At 42.5% G+C, this 22,740-nt stretch overlaps 1 protein-coding gene across 1 annotated transcript in view; it reads left to right on the top strand.

The window, feature by feature from the left end:
• Positions 1–13,211: 13,211 nt before the first annotated feature.
• The window catches only part of LOC308366561 (uncharacterized protein), a gene marked incomplete at both ends in the record, with an annotated part of 19,624 nt that continues 10,095 nt past the window's right edge, over positions 13,212–22,740 (top strand). The window contains 2 exons of the mRNA XM_080840278.1: positions 13,212–13,306; positions 15,764–16,660. Coding sequence (XP_080696404.1) covers positions 13,212–13,306; positions 15,764–16,660 — 992 coding nt within the window. The remainder of the gene's footprint in view (positions 13,307–15,763; positions 16,661–22,740) is intronic.

The following is a 22,740-nucleotide window of genomic DNA, read 5'->3' as shown; positions in this document are numbered from 1 at the left end:
ACACAATTTACCCTGTTTACTATGCTGTGAATAGGTGTCCAAAATACAGAACAATTGTGTCAAGTATGTATTAGTTTGCTTGACTTGAGCCTATAGTTATACTGCTATACATTTTTTACCTAGGCACCCATCATCATCACCCAACAACAAAGCATGTTTAGATTATTTGCAGGCCTGATGACAGCCTACACATGTATGTGCAAAGTCAGTTTGAGTTTGTGTGGACCAGACGACACATCTATTGACGTAAACAGAATTAAAGGAGATGGTCAGTAGAACTTTAATTATATTGTAAATGTTTGGGTACACGTCCAGTCTCTCTTAGGATCACGCACGGTTCAGAATCAGTTACCTGCTGCATTGGTGATACATTATTAAAGTAATACCCAGACGCGATGGAAATGGGAGGCACAACCTTCCAAAACCAAACATCATAATTAACATTACGGGCAATACGCACTGCATTGTGGGGTGAACAACTACTCACATACAAGTCAAAGAAGCGCTGCAAGCTCTGCCACAATAGACTGCAATGCTTTCTTTTCCTGTATATTTCAACTTTAATCTCAATTTACTTTCACGTAATTACATTTTGTTACCAGCAAATCCGCTTCTAGTTCACTGCTGCCTTCAAGGTGCTACTAATCAAAACAAAAGGGCCAGCTCTCCCTCTGCCATTGCTAAAAGTACGCAGCCCGCATCTTTGGCATACAGGTGGGAGCGCCACTGAGACGATACACAGTCTGTCAGCAAGATTCCTTTGAGCACCTCAGAACTAGTAACATCTCCAGAGGCGGCAAGAATTTCTCTCTAGTCCTGTATTTCTCTAGAACCAAGGATAGAACAAGTCTGCCCTCTACTGGCGAATACTAAATACTGTCAGCATAAACCTTCCAAGAGCACTGAACAGTATGGGTATACTTTTTTGCCCCACTGTCTGCAGCCTCTTCACCTGAAAGTTTAGCTTGCGGCCTGTCTCTCTCCCCCCCTCAAAAAATGGGCAAACGAAAGGTGGACTTTGAAAACAGGGGTTTTCAAGAGAGGTGGGAGGCAGAATATATGTTTACCGATGTAAAGGGCAAACCTGTTTGTCTTGTGCGCGGAGCCGATGTGGCTGTAATGAAATAATATAATTTAAGACGGCACTATGAAACAAAACATCAAGACAAGTACAATCATCTGGACATGAAACAGAAGCTCCAGAAGGCAGATCCTTTTTTTTCCCGTAATTTAATTCAAAAAGTGACAGCTTCATATATTTTAGAATCATTACACATAGAGTGGTCCGTTTCAAGCCTTTTTGTTTTAAACTTGATGATTATGGCTTACAGCTCATGGAAATAATAAATCCAGTACCTCAAAATATTAGAATAAAGAATTTGATTACATTACATTGTTTAAAAACGTTTTATTTTAGGTTTATTTACAATGTTCCCAGTAATGAATTCATTTACATAAATAAAGCACTTAACATTGGATTTAACCGACAACAATAATATCACCGACATGTTCACTTTTCATAAACCTCATGCCCAAAAGTATAAGATGATTCACTTCATGCAGAGATTTATATCCATATATTTATTTTCAGTAATATACATTATTTCTCTCTCTCTCTTTCACACGTGCACACACGTGCACACAGACCACAGGCAACATGTTGTGTTCTTCCGTCAGACTAATGCAACCTGCAGTGTGCAGAAAAGAGAGGCGTAAGAAATGAATGCAATTTCATTCAATGAATTTACGAGATTCGACCTAGGTGAAAAAGATTTAAACTTGGGTACCTTTAATTGTGACTTTAGTGTTTTGATCTCCTGGAGTAGTCGCTCATTTTCTCGTTGGAGACCTTCACATTTATTGCAAGCTGGGGGTTTTCAACAGCACTTGGATTAGACATTAACAGTTTTACTTAAGCTGAGTATTCATAGTGTAAATTTGTTTAGTTATATTGTATATATATATTTGTATTGTTTTTGTTTTTTATTTTTCAATAGCACTGAAGTCTGAGAGCTGCCACCTCAATTTCGTTGCACTTGTGGAATGACAAATAAATATATTCTATTCTATTCTAACAGTTCCAAAGATTCTAGCATATTTTTCTAATTAGCTGGCAATTCATGTCCATACCTGTCTTGCGACCACACTCGCACCGGTCAGTGCCCTCACTGTCCAATGAGGGAGCAGTCACAGATGAAGCACCTGGGAGGCAGTCATGTCACGCATGCAGACAAGAGTTAGAATAGTCGTCACGCAACCACACAGGCAAAAAACAAGGGTTTCCACACAAGATTTAGTATTTACACTAGTTGCCCCACGTCCACTGTTACACCGAGCTTTTTCGAGAGGGACGGGTCATGACCATCAATAACAGATTGTACACACTTTTCAGGCAACATGCACAATTTAAAGAGGTTAGGCATGAAATGAATGCAAAGGCATGCAATGTAATATGAATGAACATGCAATAACTCAAAACAAAGGGCAAGTGCCCAGAGTTTGTGTGGGAAAAGCCGTCTAAAACCTTGAGCCCTTCTGGTTGCAACTACATTTTTTTTTTACAACATCTAAATGTTCGAATGATCCAGGGACTCCATCCATTTTATTTTATTTATTATTCTGTATAATTAGCTGTACAAAACCAAATTTTGAGTTATAATGTCCACAAATACTCTCAAAAGCTCTACAAACAAACTAGCTTTAGCATGGGAGCGCTCACCAGGCACTGTATGAGCAGAGGACGTGGAGATGGTATCTTCAGACACAGTGGGAAGTGCTGACCAGCACAGAAGCATACACACAAGCATTTGTTAAAACACACACACACACACACACACATACACACACACACACACACACGGGGGACAATTCAAAGCAAACAGTGAACTGCACTTGTTGCGGTTGTATTTTTTGCAAGAAAGACGGCCTACGGTCTTCAAACCTACCCAGGCGAATCGACTTATGCTAGAACATCAAACAATAAGCATGGGATATTTTGCTAGCTGAAGGGCTTGTCATGGGCTATGCAATAGGTATATGTGGCCCCAGACACAAGCAGGCACAAGCTACAGCCATGCTGGAAGCATCTGCATTTAAACCAGCAAGGCGCATGGAGGACTATAAGAAGGCATAAGCCATTCAGATTTTAAGATCTAATAGCAAAATACTCCTTATGTTCTCTACCATGACGTCATAGTGCAGCAACAGCATTAAAACATTTCGATTTAGTCATTTAGCTAGCAGAAAACATTCACACTATTTAATATAAATGGCTTCTTTTCTGACGAGTCAGTTAATTCAGAATAATTATCTTGAATGCAAGAAGTAAAAGCTTAGGAGTTGAATTTACCTCTCTTCCTCAGAAGACCAGACCTGAGATTAGATCCTGGTGCACCTAAAGAAAACAAAACAACGAGGTAGAGTGAGAAGCAGTGACAGCAAGAGAAAGCAAACAAACATGAAAATGATGAAGCACCAACGTCCCATTTAACTAAAGCCTATCCAAAAGGAATGAAATAAACCAATAAACAAACAAACACATGCAGTGTAAATGTAGGTACATACCAAGACTTGGCCTTCTGAGCTCGCCTTTATTCTCTGGAAAGGCTCTAGAGATTCTAGACGGTCTGCCTGCAATAGATGCTGCTGGCAACGCTGATGCCGGTGTATTCTCTGCCAATAACAGTAGGGACTATTAAAGGAAGGTATAGTTTGTGATTCTAGAAAAAAGGTTGTTGATATTTGAGGAACTGTGTGGCGCGGTCTGAGGTACTATGTTTCAAAGATTTACTTTGGTCATGACAAATCCACAACAATTTCTTAAGACATTCACTTCATAATCCGGGTCTGAAATCATGCAATAATGTTGCAAACATCTTTTAAAGCACAATATTGTTCAATACTTCACCAAATAAACATGGGTTTCGTTGGTGTGTGCCACAACTCTGTTGGCTTTGACCTAGTTAGCTCACCTGTTTTAGACAAAACACTGTGCAGTGTGCACTCTTCCCTTTAGTGTGTATGGGTCTTACCTCCTTTCGACTTCTTGGCTGGGCCTCCTTTGGGCTCTGGGACGGGTCTTTTCAGGCCAGCAGAGGCTTGAGAGGGTCGCGCTGAGCTGGCTGTAGTGTCTTTGCTCAGGGAGGGAATGGCTCCCTCTACAGGCAAAAGGAGGAAACAGCACCACATTTCAGTTCCAGTTATTAGGCCAGCATAAAGGTCATACAGGTTATAACAAATCTCTGCACCATCATGTTGACTACTGTTATGAACTGTGCAGTGCCAGTAATGAACTTCAAAAGGTCATAAAAAGATGAACCATATTTAAGAATAGCAACTCGGAACAAAGCATTGCTGGGGAATTGAACATGTGTTCCATTACCTTCATACAGTAAACCGAATTAAGGGTTTCATATCCAGGAGGACAGAATGAGACAGGGCTCCACTTTAATATCAGAGGCTTGTTCAAAGTGTCCTTTATGCAGGTTGCTGTGTTAAAAGCATCATACGGTTTGACATCATGTAACCTACAGGTCATGTTGTGTTTTTTTTTTTTAAGGAATGATACCGTTTGTTTTTTTCCTGAGGCGTGCTGAGCATGCTGGGGCCAGGCTGAGGCGTCTGGGAGCAGCTGAGGCTGGCTGCAGGGTGGGAGGGGCAGAGCTAGCACTGCGCAGCGAAGCTTTCATTCCTGTAGCACGCACACAAACACAAACACAAACACAAACACAAATACAAATTACAGGTAGTTATTTAGTTTCAGTAAAACACAAGATAGAAAAAATGGATGCCGACCAACAATCAACTGCTGACCGACTGCTCCTATTTGTTTTATTCATTTTAAACTGACGACTAAAACATCCAATGAACTCAAGGAACAAACTGTACCCTGGTTTAGAATAGGAGGTGAGATTTGTATTGTGAAAAGTCAGAACCTCAGAACTTAAAAGCAAATTCAAAGTCCGATATTACCGAGTGAAAATCTGTTAGACGCCCCAGGAATGCCAGATGGTGCTTCTTTTCCCTTCAAAAAGAAATAATAACACAAATTAACAGTTGGGTAACTGAACAGGCCTGCACTGCAGGAAAGTTAATCCAGACAGAGCCAACGACACATAAAGCCATTCAAAGGAAGTGGCATACGTTTGTACTCAGGCAAACCCACCAAAACATTTATCCAAAATGCTACTTCAAATTAAACAAAACAGCCTACTACGTAAACTGTAAGTGTTTTTCCCAATAAGAACACTACTGCTAGCAACACAATCACAACCAAACATCAACGTATTTGCTTCCATCTCTGCTCACCTCTAACATGCTGTTGGCGAGAGTGTTCATCCCCAGTGATGCGGTGGTGCGCGTTGGCTTAGGGATGGCTCTGCGAGTGACAGGAAGTCCTGAGAGCCTGACACCGTGCCCCGACACTGCCGACATCCCCACGGCTCTGGGACACGCGAGGCCCGTGGCTTGGGGACGTCTCTGCTCCAGGCTGGCCTTGGCTTCTTCTCTCCCTCCCTCACAGGGGAGGCCTGGAGCTGCAGCAGGGGGGGCTCCACCAGGTGGGTCACCATCGGTTCTGGTGGGGGAGGTGGTGCTGTTGGAGGGGAGCACCAGCTGCTTGCGGGCCTCGCAGGCCTTCCCGACGACTTTGGCGGGCCGGGAGAAGGAGAACTCGCGGTGCTCAGGCATGGGCGTGGAGGTCACTAGGCCAGCCGACTGCAGGTCCAACGATTCGTCCAGCATGAACAGGTGTACCTCGAGCGGCGGGCGCTTCGCCATCAGCTCCGGGGTCGCGCTCAGGCTCTTTGCCAGCGTGGCCGAATCAGACAACGTGGTGTTGCCAGCCGTTTCCATGCTTCCCTGTTCAGTGGAAGAGGCTGCATCAGGTACGTGGCTGGTGCATTCGTGAGTGACGTCGTTTGAACTGGTGGTGATCGGACTCGGAGCCACCGTAGGAACGCATGGTGAGGCACTGGTGGTGGTGTTCAGCACCTCAACAGTGACGTTCATTCCTTCAGCAGAGGTCATGGTAACCGGAGTGCTAGCACTTCGCACCAGCTCTACATCCGTGCATTCGTGAGTGACGTCGTTTGAACTGGTGGTCGTCTGAGCCATCGTAGGAACGTTGGGTGAGGCAGTGGTGGTGGTGTTTAACACCTCAACAGTGACGTTCATGCCTTCAGCAGATGTCATGGTAACCGGAGTGCTAGCACTTCGCACCAGCTCGACATCCGTGCATTCGTGAGTGACGTCGTTTGAACTGGTGGTGGTCTGAGCCATCGTAGGAACGTTGGGTGAGGCAGTGGTGGTGGTGCTCAACACCTCAACAGTGACGTTCATTCCTCCAGCAGATGTCATGGTAAGCAGATTGTTACCTCTGCGCACCAGCTCTACCGTGCCTTGCATCTCTCTGGCAGGTTTGGTGGAAACGGGGGTTGCCAAATCCACTGTTGCATTGTGACGAGCAGTCAAAGACACCTCACTGATGACACTTCCATTTACGTTTGGAAAATCCACTGTGGCATTGTGATGGACAGGCACGATGGTGTTGACCTCAGTTGTGGTTGACTTGCCATCATTCCCTTTATCCACAGTGGTGTTGATCCCTGGAGCAGGTGTGGAGATACTGGAGGCAACTTCAGGCCTGATCATGCTGCAATCACTCCCAATCTCCATGGTGATATTTTCCTGTCCTGTAGGCGTTGCACCGGTGCTGCCTACACAGTCTGCCAGGTCCACAGTCCTATTCAAATCACAATCTGACGTGGCAGCATCAGAAACACCGTTGCAGCCAAAGGCAAGATCTGTGGTGCTGTTCATTTCATCAACAGGTACTGCGATGTCACTAACTGAGCCAGCTTTACTGATACTGTTTTGCAGATCAATGGTGCTGTTTATGTCTGCGGCCAGACTGTCAATATTGGCTACAGCTGCAGTTGCACTGTCCCTACAAGGCAAGTGCACTGTGTTTTGGGGACAAGGCAAAACAATGCTCCGAGCAGGACTTCCGCTTCCACACCCCACATCCAAGGTGTCATTTTGGGGATTCAATGGCACAACATCCGGGAAGGGCAAAGTAATGACAGTGCCGGAGCCACCTGGCAGTTCCAGCGTGTGTGCCGGCCCAGTGGGTGTGATGGAACAGTCCATAAAACTCCCCGGCGGGCTCTCGGACATCAGATTGGGAGAAGTGGCTTGCTGGAAATGACCGTGCCCGCCAGGCCTCGCCAGAGCCATCATTGGGCTCCCGTCCAAACAAAGGCGCCTGAGACCGGGAGTCAGGCGACCTGTGGTGGCAGGAGTCCCCAACTCCTCTTTTAAGAAGGAGGAGTTAAAAGTAATGTCCATAAATGATTGTCTTTCCCAAGGTGGAGTCTCATCTGAAAGATTGTTACCCAATTCCTGCTTCCCTGGCCGGGTTTTGTTGGGTGATGGCAGGGAGGCAATTCCCTTGCTCACCTCTGCAGTTGCAGGAACATTGCTGACTTCACGTGCATCAAGGGGATGACAGTCACTGGTGTCTCCTCCAGTTCGATCAGCAGAAGCTGACGTCTCTTGCTCATTCATGCTCATTGTGCTGGAGTGCTACAATTTGCCTGGAGAGGGAGGGTGAGAAGGGGGAGAGAGGGTGGGGTGGGAAGAGGAAGGGTCAATAACATCAATCAGGCCAACCCTTTGACCGAAACCAGTTGTGGGAACACTGCCTTGGGCTTCTCAATCAAAATTCATCAGTGAAAAAAAGTGGTGGGCCTAATGTACATTCTGAAAAAACATAGTTTTCTCCCGTGATCAATGATGCATTCGTACGTTGAGACTGCAAACAAAGTTACCAATAAGCGCTGGGCACATTCAGAAGTAAAGCTATTTGCGAGCATAGCCTCATTATTTTTTGTCTCTAGAATGTCTGTGGCTATATGTGAAGCCATAATTACAAGGACAAGGACAGTTTATGAACTGTCAAATATGGTAACGCTAGTCTCTGCACAAGGAGTTTGCAATAAATGAACGAGGCAGGAATCAGCTAGCTTCTCTGGCTAGCAAGATAAGTCGATATCTACTGGCTTCTAAACTAGCACCCTTTTAACTAAAGGATAGTGTGCTGGTTTTATGAGACTAATAATGTAAAGTCCCCAAAGTTTCGTGAACAGACAGCCAGGTGGTAGGTGGTGAAATGACGTTAACGTTTAAGCTAGATGGAGTAGCAAGGACAGCGAACTAGCTCCATTTGCTTGTCAACAAGTATGGCAGAAACATTGACGACAGACCAGTGTAACAACAAAAAACAATGCAGCATTATATTTAGTCATAGTTAATTATAGTAAGTCATAATTTATGATAGACATATTTCACTTACCATGAGTTGCAAAAGCAAGGAATCTTTGGAACGCACTTTAACAGTTCAAAATAAGCACCACAATTTTCGATTGGTTAGTACCAGCATGCAACGCGCCAGGAATGCATTATCGGCCAATCACAGTCGACCAAAAACACCAACTAGGAAACTCTTCGTTGAAGGGTGTCGAAACCTGATTAGAGATGACATAACCATTTGTTATTTGCAAAACTTTTCATGGAGGATGGAATTTGGCAAGAAAAATCTACTAAATCTATCCTAACTTAACCAAAAAAAATAGCCAAAACCAGGCGACTTATTATGTCGTTTAAGTAATGCTTTTGGACAGATAAACAGGATTTTGAGCTTCATTAGGCTATGTTGTCTGATACGAGCAATCAAATACATGGGAATTTGGTTTAACTATTCTACATGGGGACATAGTGCCAGAACTGAATAGCCTTAGAAATTACCAGACAAGACATGACCAGACAAATTGTTGATTTAAAGGCTATGTAATCTGGGCCATGTCATCACCTGATTTAGATGTCCCCGTTTTTCAGTGTCCTGTCCCCGCAAATTTACCCACTTTTAAAAGTGAATTAAAAACCGACCAGAAAGACCGGGCCACAGAACGGGCGGGCAGACATCTCACATTGTGTTTATTTTGGCCAACAGAGGGGGCTGGCTGCATGCTGCTCAGAGTAACATTAATCTCAGGCAGCAGATCCTCTAGTCTAGTGAGCAGTGTCATTCTCTCCTCGCATGGTGTGCATGCAGGCAGGAGTGAGTTACTATGGTTTCCGGGACACTCTGTGTTCCCACACTCATTTACCACAAATAGGCTTTGGCTTTTAGTCCAGCTACCACACATAGGCTATGGCTTAGTCCATCTCTACCATATATAGGCTATGGCTTTTATGGTTTCATTTCATGTCACCCTTCATGTCACCTTGTATGTAACAAACCACAGTAGTGGACATATACACTAAACATATACATTAATATAGCAGACCTTTAAGCCCAACCCATCACCCTCTGAGTCTCAGCTATCTGGTCAGCAGATTAATCAAATCAGACAAATTACTGCTTTTTAGATCATAAAATAGAAGCTCTGAATTTGGATAATAGGCCAATACTTACCCAAAGTCTAATTCAATTAAAATAGCACCAACAGGCTAATAACTGTTCAATCAATAACATCATCGACACAATCTTGTAAGAATATGTTTAACACTTCTCTTGGAGGGTTACTCTGCTGAAACACAAAGTCAATCCTATTTCAGTTATCGGCCCCCAGAACAACCATGTTTGAGTTAGCAAGAACAAAGGCTATCAGTGGAAATGGTCAGGAATGGCACTGCATAACTGAGAAAAAAAAAAGAAAACAGTGGTGGAAAACCAAAGCATTACAGTACAGGAAAAGGTTCCCTGAGTACAGAGCATGTTCTAGTTTTCACAGTGGTGAGGACATTGTCGCTCTTAATAATCCCAAACAAGCAAAGTTCCTTTTTTTTTCTGTCCTCAGTGCATTGTTCTTGTCACGTTCACATGTTTGTGCTGGGTCTGAGCAGTATATCTGGTACTTCTCTTAAACCGATGCAGGTGAGTGTCCTTCCATTGTGAAGTCACATCTGACATGACATGACAAGACCGCCTCCTGGGCACAGGTTCAGAGGTCATGGGGGCCTTCAAACCTGCACCAAGTAAGCTCCGCTGCTCCTCTGTTGACCCTTAAGAGAGGGTTCTTTGTTTTCTTCACATGTGCTAATTTGTCAGCAATTCCAATCCATTAATACACCATTACATCACGTGCTGATGTGATACATCCTGTAGGTTATCCACAGGTATTAAATATGTCACTGAAGCACAGGATGGTGTTGGACTGTATTCCGCTTCTTGCTATATGCGCATGCCCCAGGGAGTGGGAGCCAGGAACCTTGATTTCATAATCTGTCCATGATGAAATGACAGGACAACTTTAAGTTTTAAGTTTTGTTTCTCTATAAGTTACTCCTCCAGAGATCCTTGTGATGCAGATACTAGGCTAACTGTTGCTTTTCAAACAAGTGCGCCATTGAAACCATATAAACAAATAGGTCTACATCAGAGGTGGCAAATGCTGTTCCGCGAAGATAGATACAAGTGCGTAATGGTTCAGACACTAAGACAGCATTTATGTGATATTATCACTGTGTTTTTTGTGACGGTTGCTATGTCAATAAGCAAGAGGATGCACCGTTAGTGCCTCCCTGCTGAATGCGTGTACAGTCATTCTGAAGAAGGTGTGATGGTGTGCTTGATGGTGTGCTGTGACTACTATGGTCTCCCACATCATAAACTGTTGAACAAGCGTGCAACTGTTGAACAAGCTCATGGACTGCCAGAAGGCGGGCTGTTGGCCACTTCCTCTTAAATGCCTGCATGTGCCAAAGAGAAAGAGAGAGGGTGTGTATGCGTGCAAGCTGTACGCAACTGCAGACAGAAAGCTCAACCTCGTCTACCACAAGATACCGGGCTGTGAGACTGAAACACCCCCCCCCCCCCCCCACGCGTACCCTGTAGACGGTAGGCTTCTCACCCATAACAACACCAATCCAGACAGGGTGCAAAGACACAGTTTATGCTTTGTTGGTTTCGTTGAGCTCTTCAGTCAGGTAAGTGGGCATGTTGCATCTGTCCTGTATTGGGGATGTTTTTTTTTGCTTGTAGATAATAATCTTCTACAACAGTAGCTCGAAAGACATTCATCTCATGCGTGTAATTTTGTGAAAATTGTACTTTTACCTATATATATATAGAGAGAGAGAAACGTCTAATGAAACTATACTTTAAATGTAGTGTCTAATAACAAAAAGTCTCTTTTAATACTTACACAGCTGTTGAAAAAATACAATAAAATACAGCAAACTAGAAATGCGTGTATGCTTTCAGTCTCTGTGTTTTCATAAGTATAAATACAGGCTGGCATGTTGACTGCATACTTGGCTCGCTGGCACTGATGCTGTGTAGGTCTGCATCGAGTCGATTGGGTTACTTCTTCATTTCAGTTCAATTAAACAGTTTGTCAACCTAGAATACCTAGTCAGCTTTTATGAATTGCAAATGCATTTTAATTGACATGCACTGTTATATGTGACTGTGTGATGTATTTTAAAAGTACTATATACATTTAGTAATTCATTAAAATACGCTGACACTGTACTGTGACAAGAAAACAGCGTTTCGAGGAAAGAGGTTTGTTGAATCAGCACTGCGGGTTAGCAATCTGGGTTAAGAAACGGGTTTCTTCAGGAGTTGCATTTGAACAATGGCTATGAGAAGAATTTATCTCAGATAAAAGCCTCTTGCACAAAACTTCAAAGAAACCAAAAAACAAGGAGGAAGAATTACTTTGTGATTGTATTTTGAATCAGAGTGTACATGTGGATGAAAGTCGCAACAAGGGTTTGTGTGTGTCTGGGCGCATGTTTTCTTGTTTGGTAAAGACGTCACTCATAGGATGTGTGCTATTGTGTGAAGTTTATTTATTTACCATGTTTTCCCTTTGCACTTTTGAGCTGGCTGCTAAGTATTTCCCAACAAAACGCCAAACAACATTTGTCCAATTGACTCTTGCTGCAGCATATATGCCTCATTCTGTAGTACTAGATTAGGTTTGTACTGAATTCTCACAAAAAATTGCCGTAGATGGTTCCACACTTAAAGGTTTTGCATGAAAGTTTTGCCAACTTCCCACACACTCAATGTTTTTCACTCTCTCTCTCTCTTACACACACACATACACACACTCAAATGTGCACATACACACACACATACACAAACACACAGAGGCCTTTTCAGGAAGGGTGTTGGCGTTAATGAAAGATGTCTTGGTCTTGGTTCACTTGCCTGTTTGCTTGAATAGCAGGAACTCATAGGACCCTATGGTACTGGTTATAGGGGGGGGGGGGGGGGGCAGCCTCTGTTATCATTAGACCTGGGTGGGGGTGACCATATCAATTCAGCTGAGATTTGAACCAGCAGACGCCACTACAACGACACTTCCTCTTCATCAGAGCAAAGTACAAAGTACACTAAAGAGAACAAGAAAAGACCAAGGTTTTCTGTTCTGCATTGTTAGTTTTGAAAGAAAGTGAGAACATGTATGAAGAAATAAAAGTGCCAAAAATACCAAAAGATGTTTAAGGAAGTAAGTGGCAATTAACTATACTCTGTATGTTTGCAATTAACTTATTTCTGCATGTCTCAGCAGAGTGAGCAAGCATACAGCATATAGAGAAGACCCTGTGTGAATATACGTGTGATTGTAAATCGTGTCCCTCTAAGGGTCTTGGGAGTTGAACAGAGAATGGTGAGAATTCGACTTTTTACAGTAATGGCTGAATGTGTGACTGAAAGTGAAAGTTACCTGCTGCATTTTTTTGGCCGATAAAAGGAACCGTGGTCTGCATTAAAAACTTTGCTTTTGACACCAGCTGCACCAGATATGACACCAGCTGCAATTGTTGGCTTCATCAAAGGAAGATATTTAAACATACGTATCAGAGCAGAAGCTTGGGCCTCTTTGAAACAAACTAGTCCCTGATAATATGACTGCAACTAGGACTTGATAGTAAAAACAATGCATATAACCATTTCCTAAATGTGTCCCTTGTTCCCTGACTTGTTTAAGCGAGTGAAACTGACCATTGTTATTTCAGTTTCAGGCGCCTGGAAATATATCCTCAGTGTGTGACTGAGGGTTTCTGTCGATGACACCTCCGCCTCTCGGCCTGATGAATGCTCACCTGGTGTTGAGATGAGTTCCACAGGCTCGGGCGGGGTTGGGGGGAACTCCTCCGACTGTAAGCATGACCTGGAGGACTGGGAGCACGCGATGGAGCAGCTCTACACCTGGCTCTACCTGATCATCCTGGTCCCCGGGTTGTTAGGCAACACCCTAGCCCTCTGGGTTCTGTGTCGCTTTATAAGGTCAGATTTGGTTGCCAACTCACCTCCCCTCCCCAAACCTGTTGAGTTTTTGTTGATTTTGATGTCTGTGTTGATGTGTGTGTTGACATGAATAAGGACACCAGAGTTATTATAGATTTAGTAATCTTTCATTCTTTTTAGTTAGGTTTTTTATTTCAAATTTAGTTTTAGTTCATTTTATGAGTATTAGTGTTTTGCTATATTGTCTAGTTTTCGTTTAGTTTTTATTAAGTTTGAGTTTTTCAGGTATTATGCAATTTTTATTGAATGTACATCAGTGGTGAGTCTATTGCACTATAACAAGGCATGTTATTTTGGCTGTAGGTTGCGGCCCCATAAAGCAATGGGTTTCCCTGCTCTGAAAAATTGCTTTGGATGTGTTGCTACTATACAGTCGAAGACCCCAATGATACTGCTTAAAGGCACCCAGTGCAACTTTCGAGGCTTAAAAATAAACATTCAATTTCTAGTCTGTTTTACACGTAGTAAGTTTCAATAACTCCATACGATTACATATCGACATTCAAGGAGCAAAGATAAGATCTCGTTGTGTGGTGAGAACTGATAGAAAATCGATAACAACAACAATCGCCGCCATTTTCTTTATTTTTTGTTACCTACAATAAATAAAGCAGGATTCCAGTCAATGGAAAAATGGCCTCTCCCCACCGGCGATTGTTGTTGTTTACGATTTTCTATCAGTTCTCACCACACAACGACGTCTCATCTTTGCTCCTTGAATGTCGATATGTAATGGTATGGAGTTATTGAAACTTACTACGTGTAAAAAAGACTAGAAATTGAATGTTTATTTTTCATTGAATGTTTATATAAAGTTGCACTGGGTGCCTTTAAGAACTCTGGAGGCGCATTCGTTAATGTGCGCATTCGTGATTTTTTTTATGGTGCGTTTATATTTGGATTCACCTGAGCAGAGGTATAGTTTCATTCACTTCATTCAAGATGGATGCTGCCCATTTAGAGTGCGTTTGAGCCATTGTGCCTACTCAGGAGAATAAGCCCTACCAGGCTCTCTGTGCCAGAATGTTACCAACGATGGAAAACACCAGGTTTATTAACAAGGTTTATACATGTCTGAACCTTATCGACAGTGGAAAGCATTAGAGTGATAAATATTGTGAAAATAAGATAAATCTGTCTCCGATAAATATTAAATTACCTACAATATTACCAAACACTATGTATGCCAATTGTGAGATCTTAATTAATGTAATGGCATGGCAAACAAGGAGTTACATGAATGGTTAATGAATAAACAGTTTATTAATACAATAAATGGTAAGCTTAAATGTTACAAGTGTCAGTCAAACTGCATGTACTACACAACTGAAATGATGAAGTACAACTGTAAATAAGAAGAAGTGATTACACAGGTTGGATGCCAAATTATTGTAAATTACCAAATAAACCTAATTGCATGAGATAGAAAAAAAACATAAACTGGGATGAATAATCAAACTTGAAATGAATGGGGGAGAGAAATGGCGAAGAAGACACAAACAAACAGAATGATAGAATAATAGTAGGAAGGGAGGATCTCCACACTCAAAGACAGGAAATGAGAAGCAGCAGCAAAAAGAGCAGAAGAAGAAGAGAGAAGAGGAAGCCAACACTCTAAAGTGTTTGGTTTTGTACCTCGAGATTTGCTATCATTGGTGCATTTCCCCACCATCCTTGATAACATTCTCCCCCCCCCACCAACCCTGGTCATCTGGGTATGCCCAGGTAAAGGTTACAATGGGCTAATCAAATTAGCCATAGCAGGTACTTCAGATTGCAAGGAAACCAAGATCAGACTACTGCCAACATCACAAGGATCAATTCAAGACCAAACATGAATATGTTACATTCATATACATTTGCACATATTCGGGGATATACAACACCTCTTGAGGTTCTCTCTGTGACAATGGGGGGGGGGGGTAAGGTTGAAATAATCAACCAGATTCTAAAGGAATGCAGCATGTGACAATTAGTTCAACTGTGACCAGGCTCTGGGGGTGCCTGTGAAAACAGACAGGTGGAGAAGCTGTGGTGTGTGACCGCTGACCTTTGACCTCTTTGCCAACCACCGTGAATAATAATTCAATCCAGAAAAATGTACATTCTCAGAATGAATTCTGCCTTACACACCACTACATACAGATACATCTGAAACAAGCTCCAGTGTCCATGCCTGCATGCATGTCGGTGTGTGTGTGTGTTGGGGAGGTTAAGGGATCGGAGGGGGGTGAGAGAGTGTGTCCATGCCTGTATGCATGTGTGTTTATGTGTGTGTGTGTATGAGTGTGTGTGTGTGGAGGGGGTGTATCCTGCATGCATGTGTATGTGTGCGTGTATGTGTTTGTGTGTGTTTGTGGGTGGGTGGGGGGTGGGGTATCTTGCCTGCATGTTCGCATGGGCGTGCTAACAATTTTGCTCATTTTGTTTCCACAGAAAAAAGACCAAGGCGGTGATCTTCATGATCAACCTGGCGGTGGCAGACTTGCTGCACGTCCTCTCCTTGCCGCTGCGCGTCTACTACTACTTCACCCACAGCTGGCCGTTTGGGCACGCCACGTGCCTCCTGTGCTTCTACCTGAAGTACCTGAACATGTACGCGGGCATCACCTTCCTGATGTGCATCAGCATCCAGCGCTGCGCCTTCCTCATGCACCCGTTCTGCGCCAAGGGGTGGAAGCGTCGCTACGACGTCCGCATCAGCACCGCCGTGTGGCTGGTGGTGGGACTGTGCTGCTCGCCCTTCATCCTCATGAGAATCAGCAGCGGTGGTGGTGGTAGTTCCGCCCAGGAGGGGCTTGAAACCGTCTCCGCTAGTAACGTCTCCTCCCACCACGCCCAACACCTGGCCAACACCTACAGTTGCTTCAAAGACCTGCCCATGCGTAAGCTGGAGCTGCATCAGGCCGTGCCCATGATGGCGTTCGCTGAACTCTTTGGCTTCGTGCTGCCTCTGACGGTGATCCTGGTGTGCTCGTGTCTGATCCGCCGCTCGCTGCGCAAGGCCGAGCAGCAGCGCAGCAGGGACACCCGGCGGGCGCTGCGAATGGTGCTGGTGTGCACGGGCGTCTTCCTGGTCTGCTTCGCCCCCTACCACATCAACTTCCTGCTCTACATGATGGTGTCGCAGCAGCTGGTCACGAACTGCGACGTGGTGCTGGTCGTGCGCCGCTTCCACCCGATCTCGCTGTGCATCGCCAGCCTCAACTGCTGCCTCAACCCTCTCGTCTACTACTTCCTGACAACCGAGTTCCGCGACCATCTGGCGCGCACCGGAAGTTCCGTACTTAGGGGACGCCTGATGAGCATGGAGAGCACCTCCTCGGCAAAGGAGTAACTTTCAGTTTCCAGAGGTTAACAAAAATTGTGTGTGTGTGTGTGTGTGTGTGTGTGTGTGTGTGTGTGTGTGTGTGTATCTCACACCACGGCAACTCCGTCCTCAAGGGCTGACTGGTGAGCCTAGAAAGCATATCCTCTGGAAGGGATGAACTCTGACCCCCATACCTCTCTGTTACAAGGGAATCATTTCAATTCAATTCAACTCAGTTCAGTTCGATTCACTTTGACTCATTTATAAAAAGCTCCAATGACAACAGACGTTGCCTCAAAGGTGGCGCCCCCTAGAGCACACCCAAGGGGATGGCGGTGAGGGATACCTCCCTGTGTGGAGCCACTTCTAGCAGGAGAAGGACTGCACTGGGCAGTCTGGGGCGCCTCACTTAGCAGAGTGACTGGCATTAACTAGGGGGTCATTCAGCTAGCTAGACAAGACCATATTTTTCCATATGGGTGTGTGGGGGGATTGCATATACTGCATATGTCTGGATAGATTGGGTGGTACTTTCTCATATAGAGTATAGCTGGACTATAATATGGCACCCCTTGGTCGAAGCACTAGTAATAATGTTGGCTAGAGAATCTTTGTTTTGCCTAGAGCATTTTTTCAGAAATGCAATAGCTGTGATAATGTCATCCCCTTTGTAGACCTGCAGAAAAAAATCAATAATAACTCCTAAATCAATACTAACTCCTAAATAAATAATTGGTACATTTAGAGATGGCCCTAAGCCAGAACAGAAAACGTCAAACTCTGAACTTCACTAGCCTGGTGACACCAGCCCACGTATTTCCGCCTGAATTGATTTCAAAATAGAGTCACAGGCTGGTAATGGCCAGGCTAGAACTTAACCACACACACACAGACATACATGGTGATCTGGTAGATCGAATTTTTGAAGAAAAAGAGTAAAACAAACCATCGTGGTGTTATTTTCTTTAAACATTACAGAGCGTGGCTCCCCTTCTCTGACAGGGGCAGATGACAAAGCCTGCTTCCCACAAGAGGATGGTTGAGAGACCCTGAGAGAATGCTCCCTCCAAGTGTTAATTGCACTACGCCAATGTTGCACTTCAACAAACTTAAACAAATAAACAATATCTCATTTAAAAAGAAATTCCACTCCTTATAAAGGCTCTGGACCCCCCCATTCCATTTCCATTTACTGATGCACGCAACTCTTAATTCAGCCCAGCTGCTATGCTGCCAAATTATCTGACAGTAAGTCAATGGAAAGTCCATCAGGTGCTTTTATTTTCCCTCACCATTCCTTGTATAGTTTCACTGCTAAATAGGGCAAATGAAAAGTGCATTGCGGTGTTTAAAACCTATTAACTTGAATTAGGGCACCTTTCACATATACACTCATGTAGCCATTTTTGTTTTTGCTTCAAAGCGAAGAGAAAATTAAGTACTCAATAAGCTACAGTTCTTAGGAAAACCTTTACAAACTTTTACACTTTTACTTTTACAAAACCTTTACTTTTTGGCTTTATCAATAAACTACACAAGTACTACACAATTTAAACATTTCTGCATATACAGTATATGATTAAGTTGACTGACAACACATATCATGTGTGAGTACAGATAGTTTCTGCAGGCTACTTCTGTTCTGACACAGGTGGAAAAATGGCAGTTGGAAAACCACTTCTCTTGTCATGGTGTTTAGCAGGATGCCGATTACCATGAATCCCTTTCACAGGACACCCACTCTCTAATGTATATTACTTTACTGTTTTGGTTGCTGTTAGCAGTGTGTCCCTACCACGGATTTTGCTTACTCCATTTGTGAAAAGACTTTTAATTAATGAATGTTGTATATGGTTACACTCACACATCAATATTGTAATCTCTCTCTCTCTCTCTCTCTCTCTCTCTCTCTCACATGCTTTCTCTCACTCTCTTTCTGTGGGTTGGATGGGTGTAATAGTGTATTCCTTATCACATTGTTTTTTAAGCAATTTATATCAACAAGAAGTTGATATTGCTTGTGACTGCTGTATAAGACGTTTGTTGAAATAAGCTGCCCCTTATTCAGAAGTTCTGAAAAAGCACTAGTCTAAGCATCTAATGTATGAGCCAGAGTACTCTACTGAAGGACTAGCCATGCGCTGCTTCATGTGTATTTGTGTCTGTCAGTTTCTGTTAAGTGGTGTCAAACAGAGTTTGATCAAATAAAGTTAAACTTTCTGCAAGAGATTTTCACTGCATATGTATCCAAAATAATGAACACATTCAAAATGAGCTCCAGTTTATTAATATTACCTCTAATGCAATGAACCTGTAAACAATAATGCAATATTAGTATATACTCACCTAGATAGATAAAACAAACACAATACAATAACAATAATGTATTAATATTACCTCTAATGTCAATGAACCTGTAAACAATAATGCAATATTAGTATATATTCACCTAGATAGATAAAACAAACACAATACAATAACAATATCATCAGTCATGTATGGCTCACTACAGCAGTGTAAGAATACACTGGTAGCAGTACCAGTAGCTACAGCCATGTGATGATGTGATGTTATGTGATAGAGTGAGGAGGGTCTTGTGGGGTGGTATCGGCAGTGGTTGAATGATGTTTGTGGTGTGTAGGTGTTGACGTTAGAGATGTTGAGAAAGGAAAGTTAGGAGACTGGCAGGTAGTGGTTGGTGGCAGGTGTGAAATGTGGTGTTGCATCCGCCTTCCTGAAATTCAAATTCAAATGTGCTTTATTAGCATGACACATGATAAAATGTATTGCCAAAGCATTCACAGGAACAGTAAAACCTGAATTTATAGGAGATAAAATAAGAGAAAGCGTATGTAAATACAAACCATAAGACACACAAACATTCTCTTCCTCTCTCTCTCCACCCCCCTCCCCCTCTCTCACCAAGTGTGTCTGTGTCACAGATTTGAAGGTTGACAGTTGAACTGTCACTTTTCCGTCTGGTCTGACTTACCTTGTTTCTTTAACCCACTTCCCTGACATATCTTGGCCAAATAGCTCAAATGTCTAAGGTGTCTCAGGCGTCCTACAGCACAAAAGATACAAACACAGAGTCACCAATGTGTTCTCCAATGACAGTACAATGACAAATCAATTTAATCATTTCACACACAATTCACATGAGTTCTACAGAGAGAGAGAGAGAGAGAGAGAGAGAGAGAGAGAGAGAGACTTTGCAAGTAAGATACCTGTTATAGTAAGATCCAAATATTGTTTTAAAAAGGTCCTTACAGCAGCAAATACTCAATTCATCATATGCACATCGTCAATGGTAAAGGTGAGACCTACAGTTCCAGATAAAGAGAGTATTAATTGTGTTGTGACACGACGCATAGATCTATATCTCTTTATCTGGAACTATGTGTGTGTGTGTGTGTGCCAAGCCAAGCAACTTACAAAGAGTAATTGTTTGTGACACTTCGCAGTACTTTGTAAGTTGCTTGGCTTGGCACACACACACACACACACACACACACACACACACACACACACACACACACACACAAAGGTGTGTAGTAACGTGCTCAATTTACTCCTTTACATGTCCTTTTTACCAATTAATTGTACTTATAGGAGTAAATATAATGTAGAATACATCTCAGCCTTGCTCGAGTACATTTACATTTAAAAGAAAATATTTATACATCATTGCATTAGGCTATACAAGTCTCACTATTTTACATTACATTACTTGTATTCAAACATGCACAGCTTCTAGCCCTGTCATCTGCTTTGGTTACATAAACATATACGTACACACAGCATTGGCCTCTGGTTTGTATGTCAATGGGACAGCAAAACAAATGTGTCCTCCCATTTATCATCTTGGTAAAATGTCAAAATATGATGAAAGATTGCATTTTTATGGATGTCATGTGGAAAACCCCACTGGTATGCTATAATATAAAATAACTCTGAAGTTAGTTGTGGTCACATGAGGACTCGATGGAAAGCCGGTCTGATGGGTAAGGTTTTGGTTTATTCTGCAAATTTGATGCAACAGACTTGAAGCACACACAACAGGTTCTGATGGAGAGAGAGAAGGCAGGATGATAAGGAAATGTTGTCCATAGTGTAGTGTCTCTTATGTGTTCAGTATTCTTCAATGACAACATAACCTAAACTAAATATCTTACACTGACAATACCGCATTAATCAATACATCATCAAACAGCATACAGTTTGCTGTTTGACATTTCTTTCTAATGGAAATCTAAGGATGAGCTTAAAAGATGATAGTTTCATTTCAACTGAATAAAGAAGAGAATCTCCGTATGGCCTGAAGGTGTAGGCCTTTTGTTTGCTTAAGTTGTTCGTGTGAACATGTGCGTGGCTAGTTTTTGTGTTCTTGTTAACATACTAATTATGCTAAGAGATTCACATTTACAACTATGATAATAATGATGTTTATTAATATATTGATTTGTGTTTGGTGGGCACCAAGTCATTGTTTTGATGAGTCGCCTCCTTTTACTTTTGCTTGAGTCACTATTATTATAAAGTAACAATACTTTTACTTGAGTACGGGTTTTGCTTACTCTACCCAACTCTGTACACACACACACACACACACACACAAACACACACACACACACACACACACACACACACACACACACACACACACACACATTACTGTGCAGGAAGTGCGTAGGACATCCACACTGAATATATTTGCACTTCTCTATCTGATTAAAGCACAGACACACGTTGCTATTCTAATCTGCTCTTTTAACTTCCTTGCAGTTTTAAGTGTAACATGCAGGATTATAAATTGATGTTTTACATTTGTGTGATTTTAACAAATTGATCATTTTTAACCTTTGATACCGACTTAATGCCCATGAATTATGTTGGACTGAAATGTTTTTGGTCTGACAGTGTCATCATGGCAAACACCTCACTTACATTGAATAGCATTCAGTTAGCAATGTATTTACAGATATTAAATTGTATTGAATGGACAACTCCCCCCTCGCATACCCATACTCAGCGCTACACCACATTCAGATGTGGTGTGTGTGAGAGAGAGAGAGTTTGGTGAAAGAGTGTGTTCACACACCTTCTCTGCATGGATGAATAAAGATTATTCATCATTCATTCATTCAATAAGGTGTCTTTCCCAGTTCATCCCCATGGGGTGATGAGCTGCCAGCACATCCTGCACATTTTCTTTTATTGATCTCTTAGAAGTGTATTGTATTTACAGAGCATACAATAGAACACAGAAAAAAAAAGAAAAACATAAAACTTGTGTGATAGTACATTGGTACATTGGTAGATCAAAATTGCAAATTTTAAGTATGTGCTTTGTAAACTTAGATTAAGTGTCCACTTCTGCCACCTCTTTTCAAACACGTCTTGCCTCAAGTCTAGCATATGAGTTACCCTCTCCATTCTGCACATTTTCATGAAATGACTGGTATTCTCTGTAACTTGCAGGACAGTTTTACAACACATGAGAAACCTCAATTCAGCAGAGTCACCTCCAGACTCTTAGGCCGCGATACGTTAGACCTCATGGTTGCGATTATATCTAAAAGGATGGCGCAAGCTGCCCAGAAGCTTGTATTACACATGACGGCTTTTCGTAAATGTTTCGCCATCTTGTTGCATTTCTAAATTCATTTAAGAGGTGATTTCAGGTCATTTCCTCGCTGTACATGTCTGTCTCGAACATGCCTTATTAACATTTCATACACAAAGACAATTCAATGTGCTTCATATAAATGATATAAATTAAGCAAAAGGGGCATTCACAGGAAGGATTAAGACAAAGTGCTTGAGAGTGAAAGTAAAAGTATTAACAGAATATATCCAGTATATAATTGAAAAATAAAGTACACAGTACATAAAGTAGTAATTCAAAATGCGTTAAAAATAAAATGAATTATTATTATTATTATTATTATTATTATTAATTTAAAGAAAGTACAAGTAAAGTGTAGTAACAATAGAGTGCAATTGCCACGCCAGTGCTGAGCCCGGCCCCTGCCACGCCCCCTCCTAATCAACACACCTGCCTCAGTCACCTTCCCAGTCCCCTGATTGCCTGATCACCTTC

Source organism: Sprattus sprattus (genome assembly GCF_963457725.1).
Source record: "Sprattus sprattus genome assembly, chromosome: 6".
Taxonomy (NCBI): Eukaryota; Metazoa; Chordata; class Actinopteri; order Clupeiformes; family Clupeidae; genus Sprattus; species Sprattus sprattus.
The sequence above is the reverse complement of the archived record's forward strand: the minus strand, read 5'-3'. Positions and strand labels throughout refer to the sequence as shown.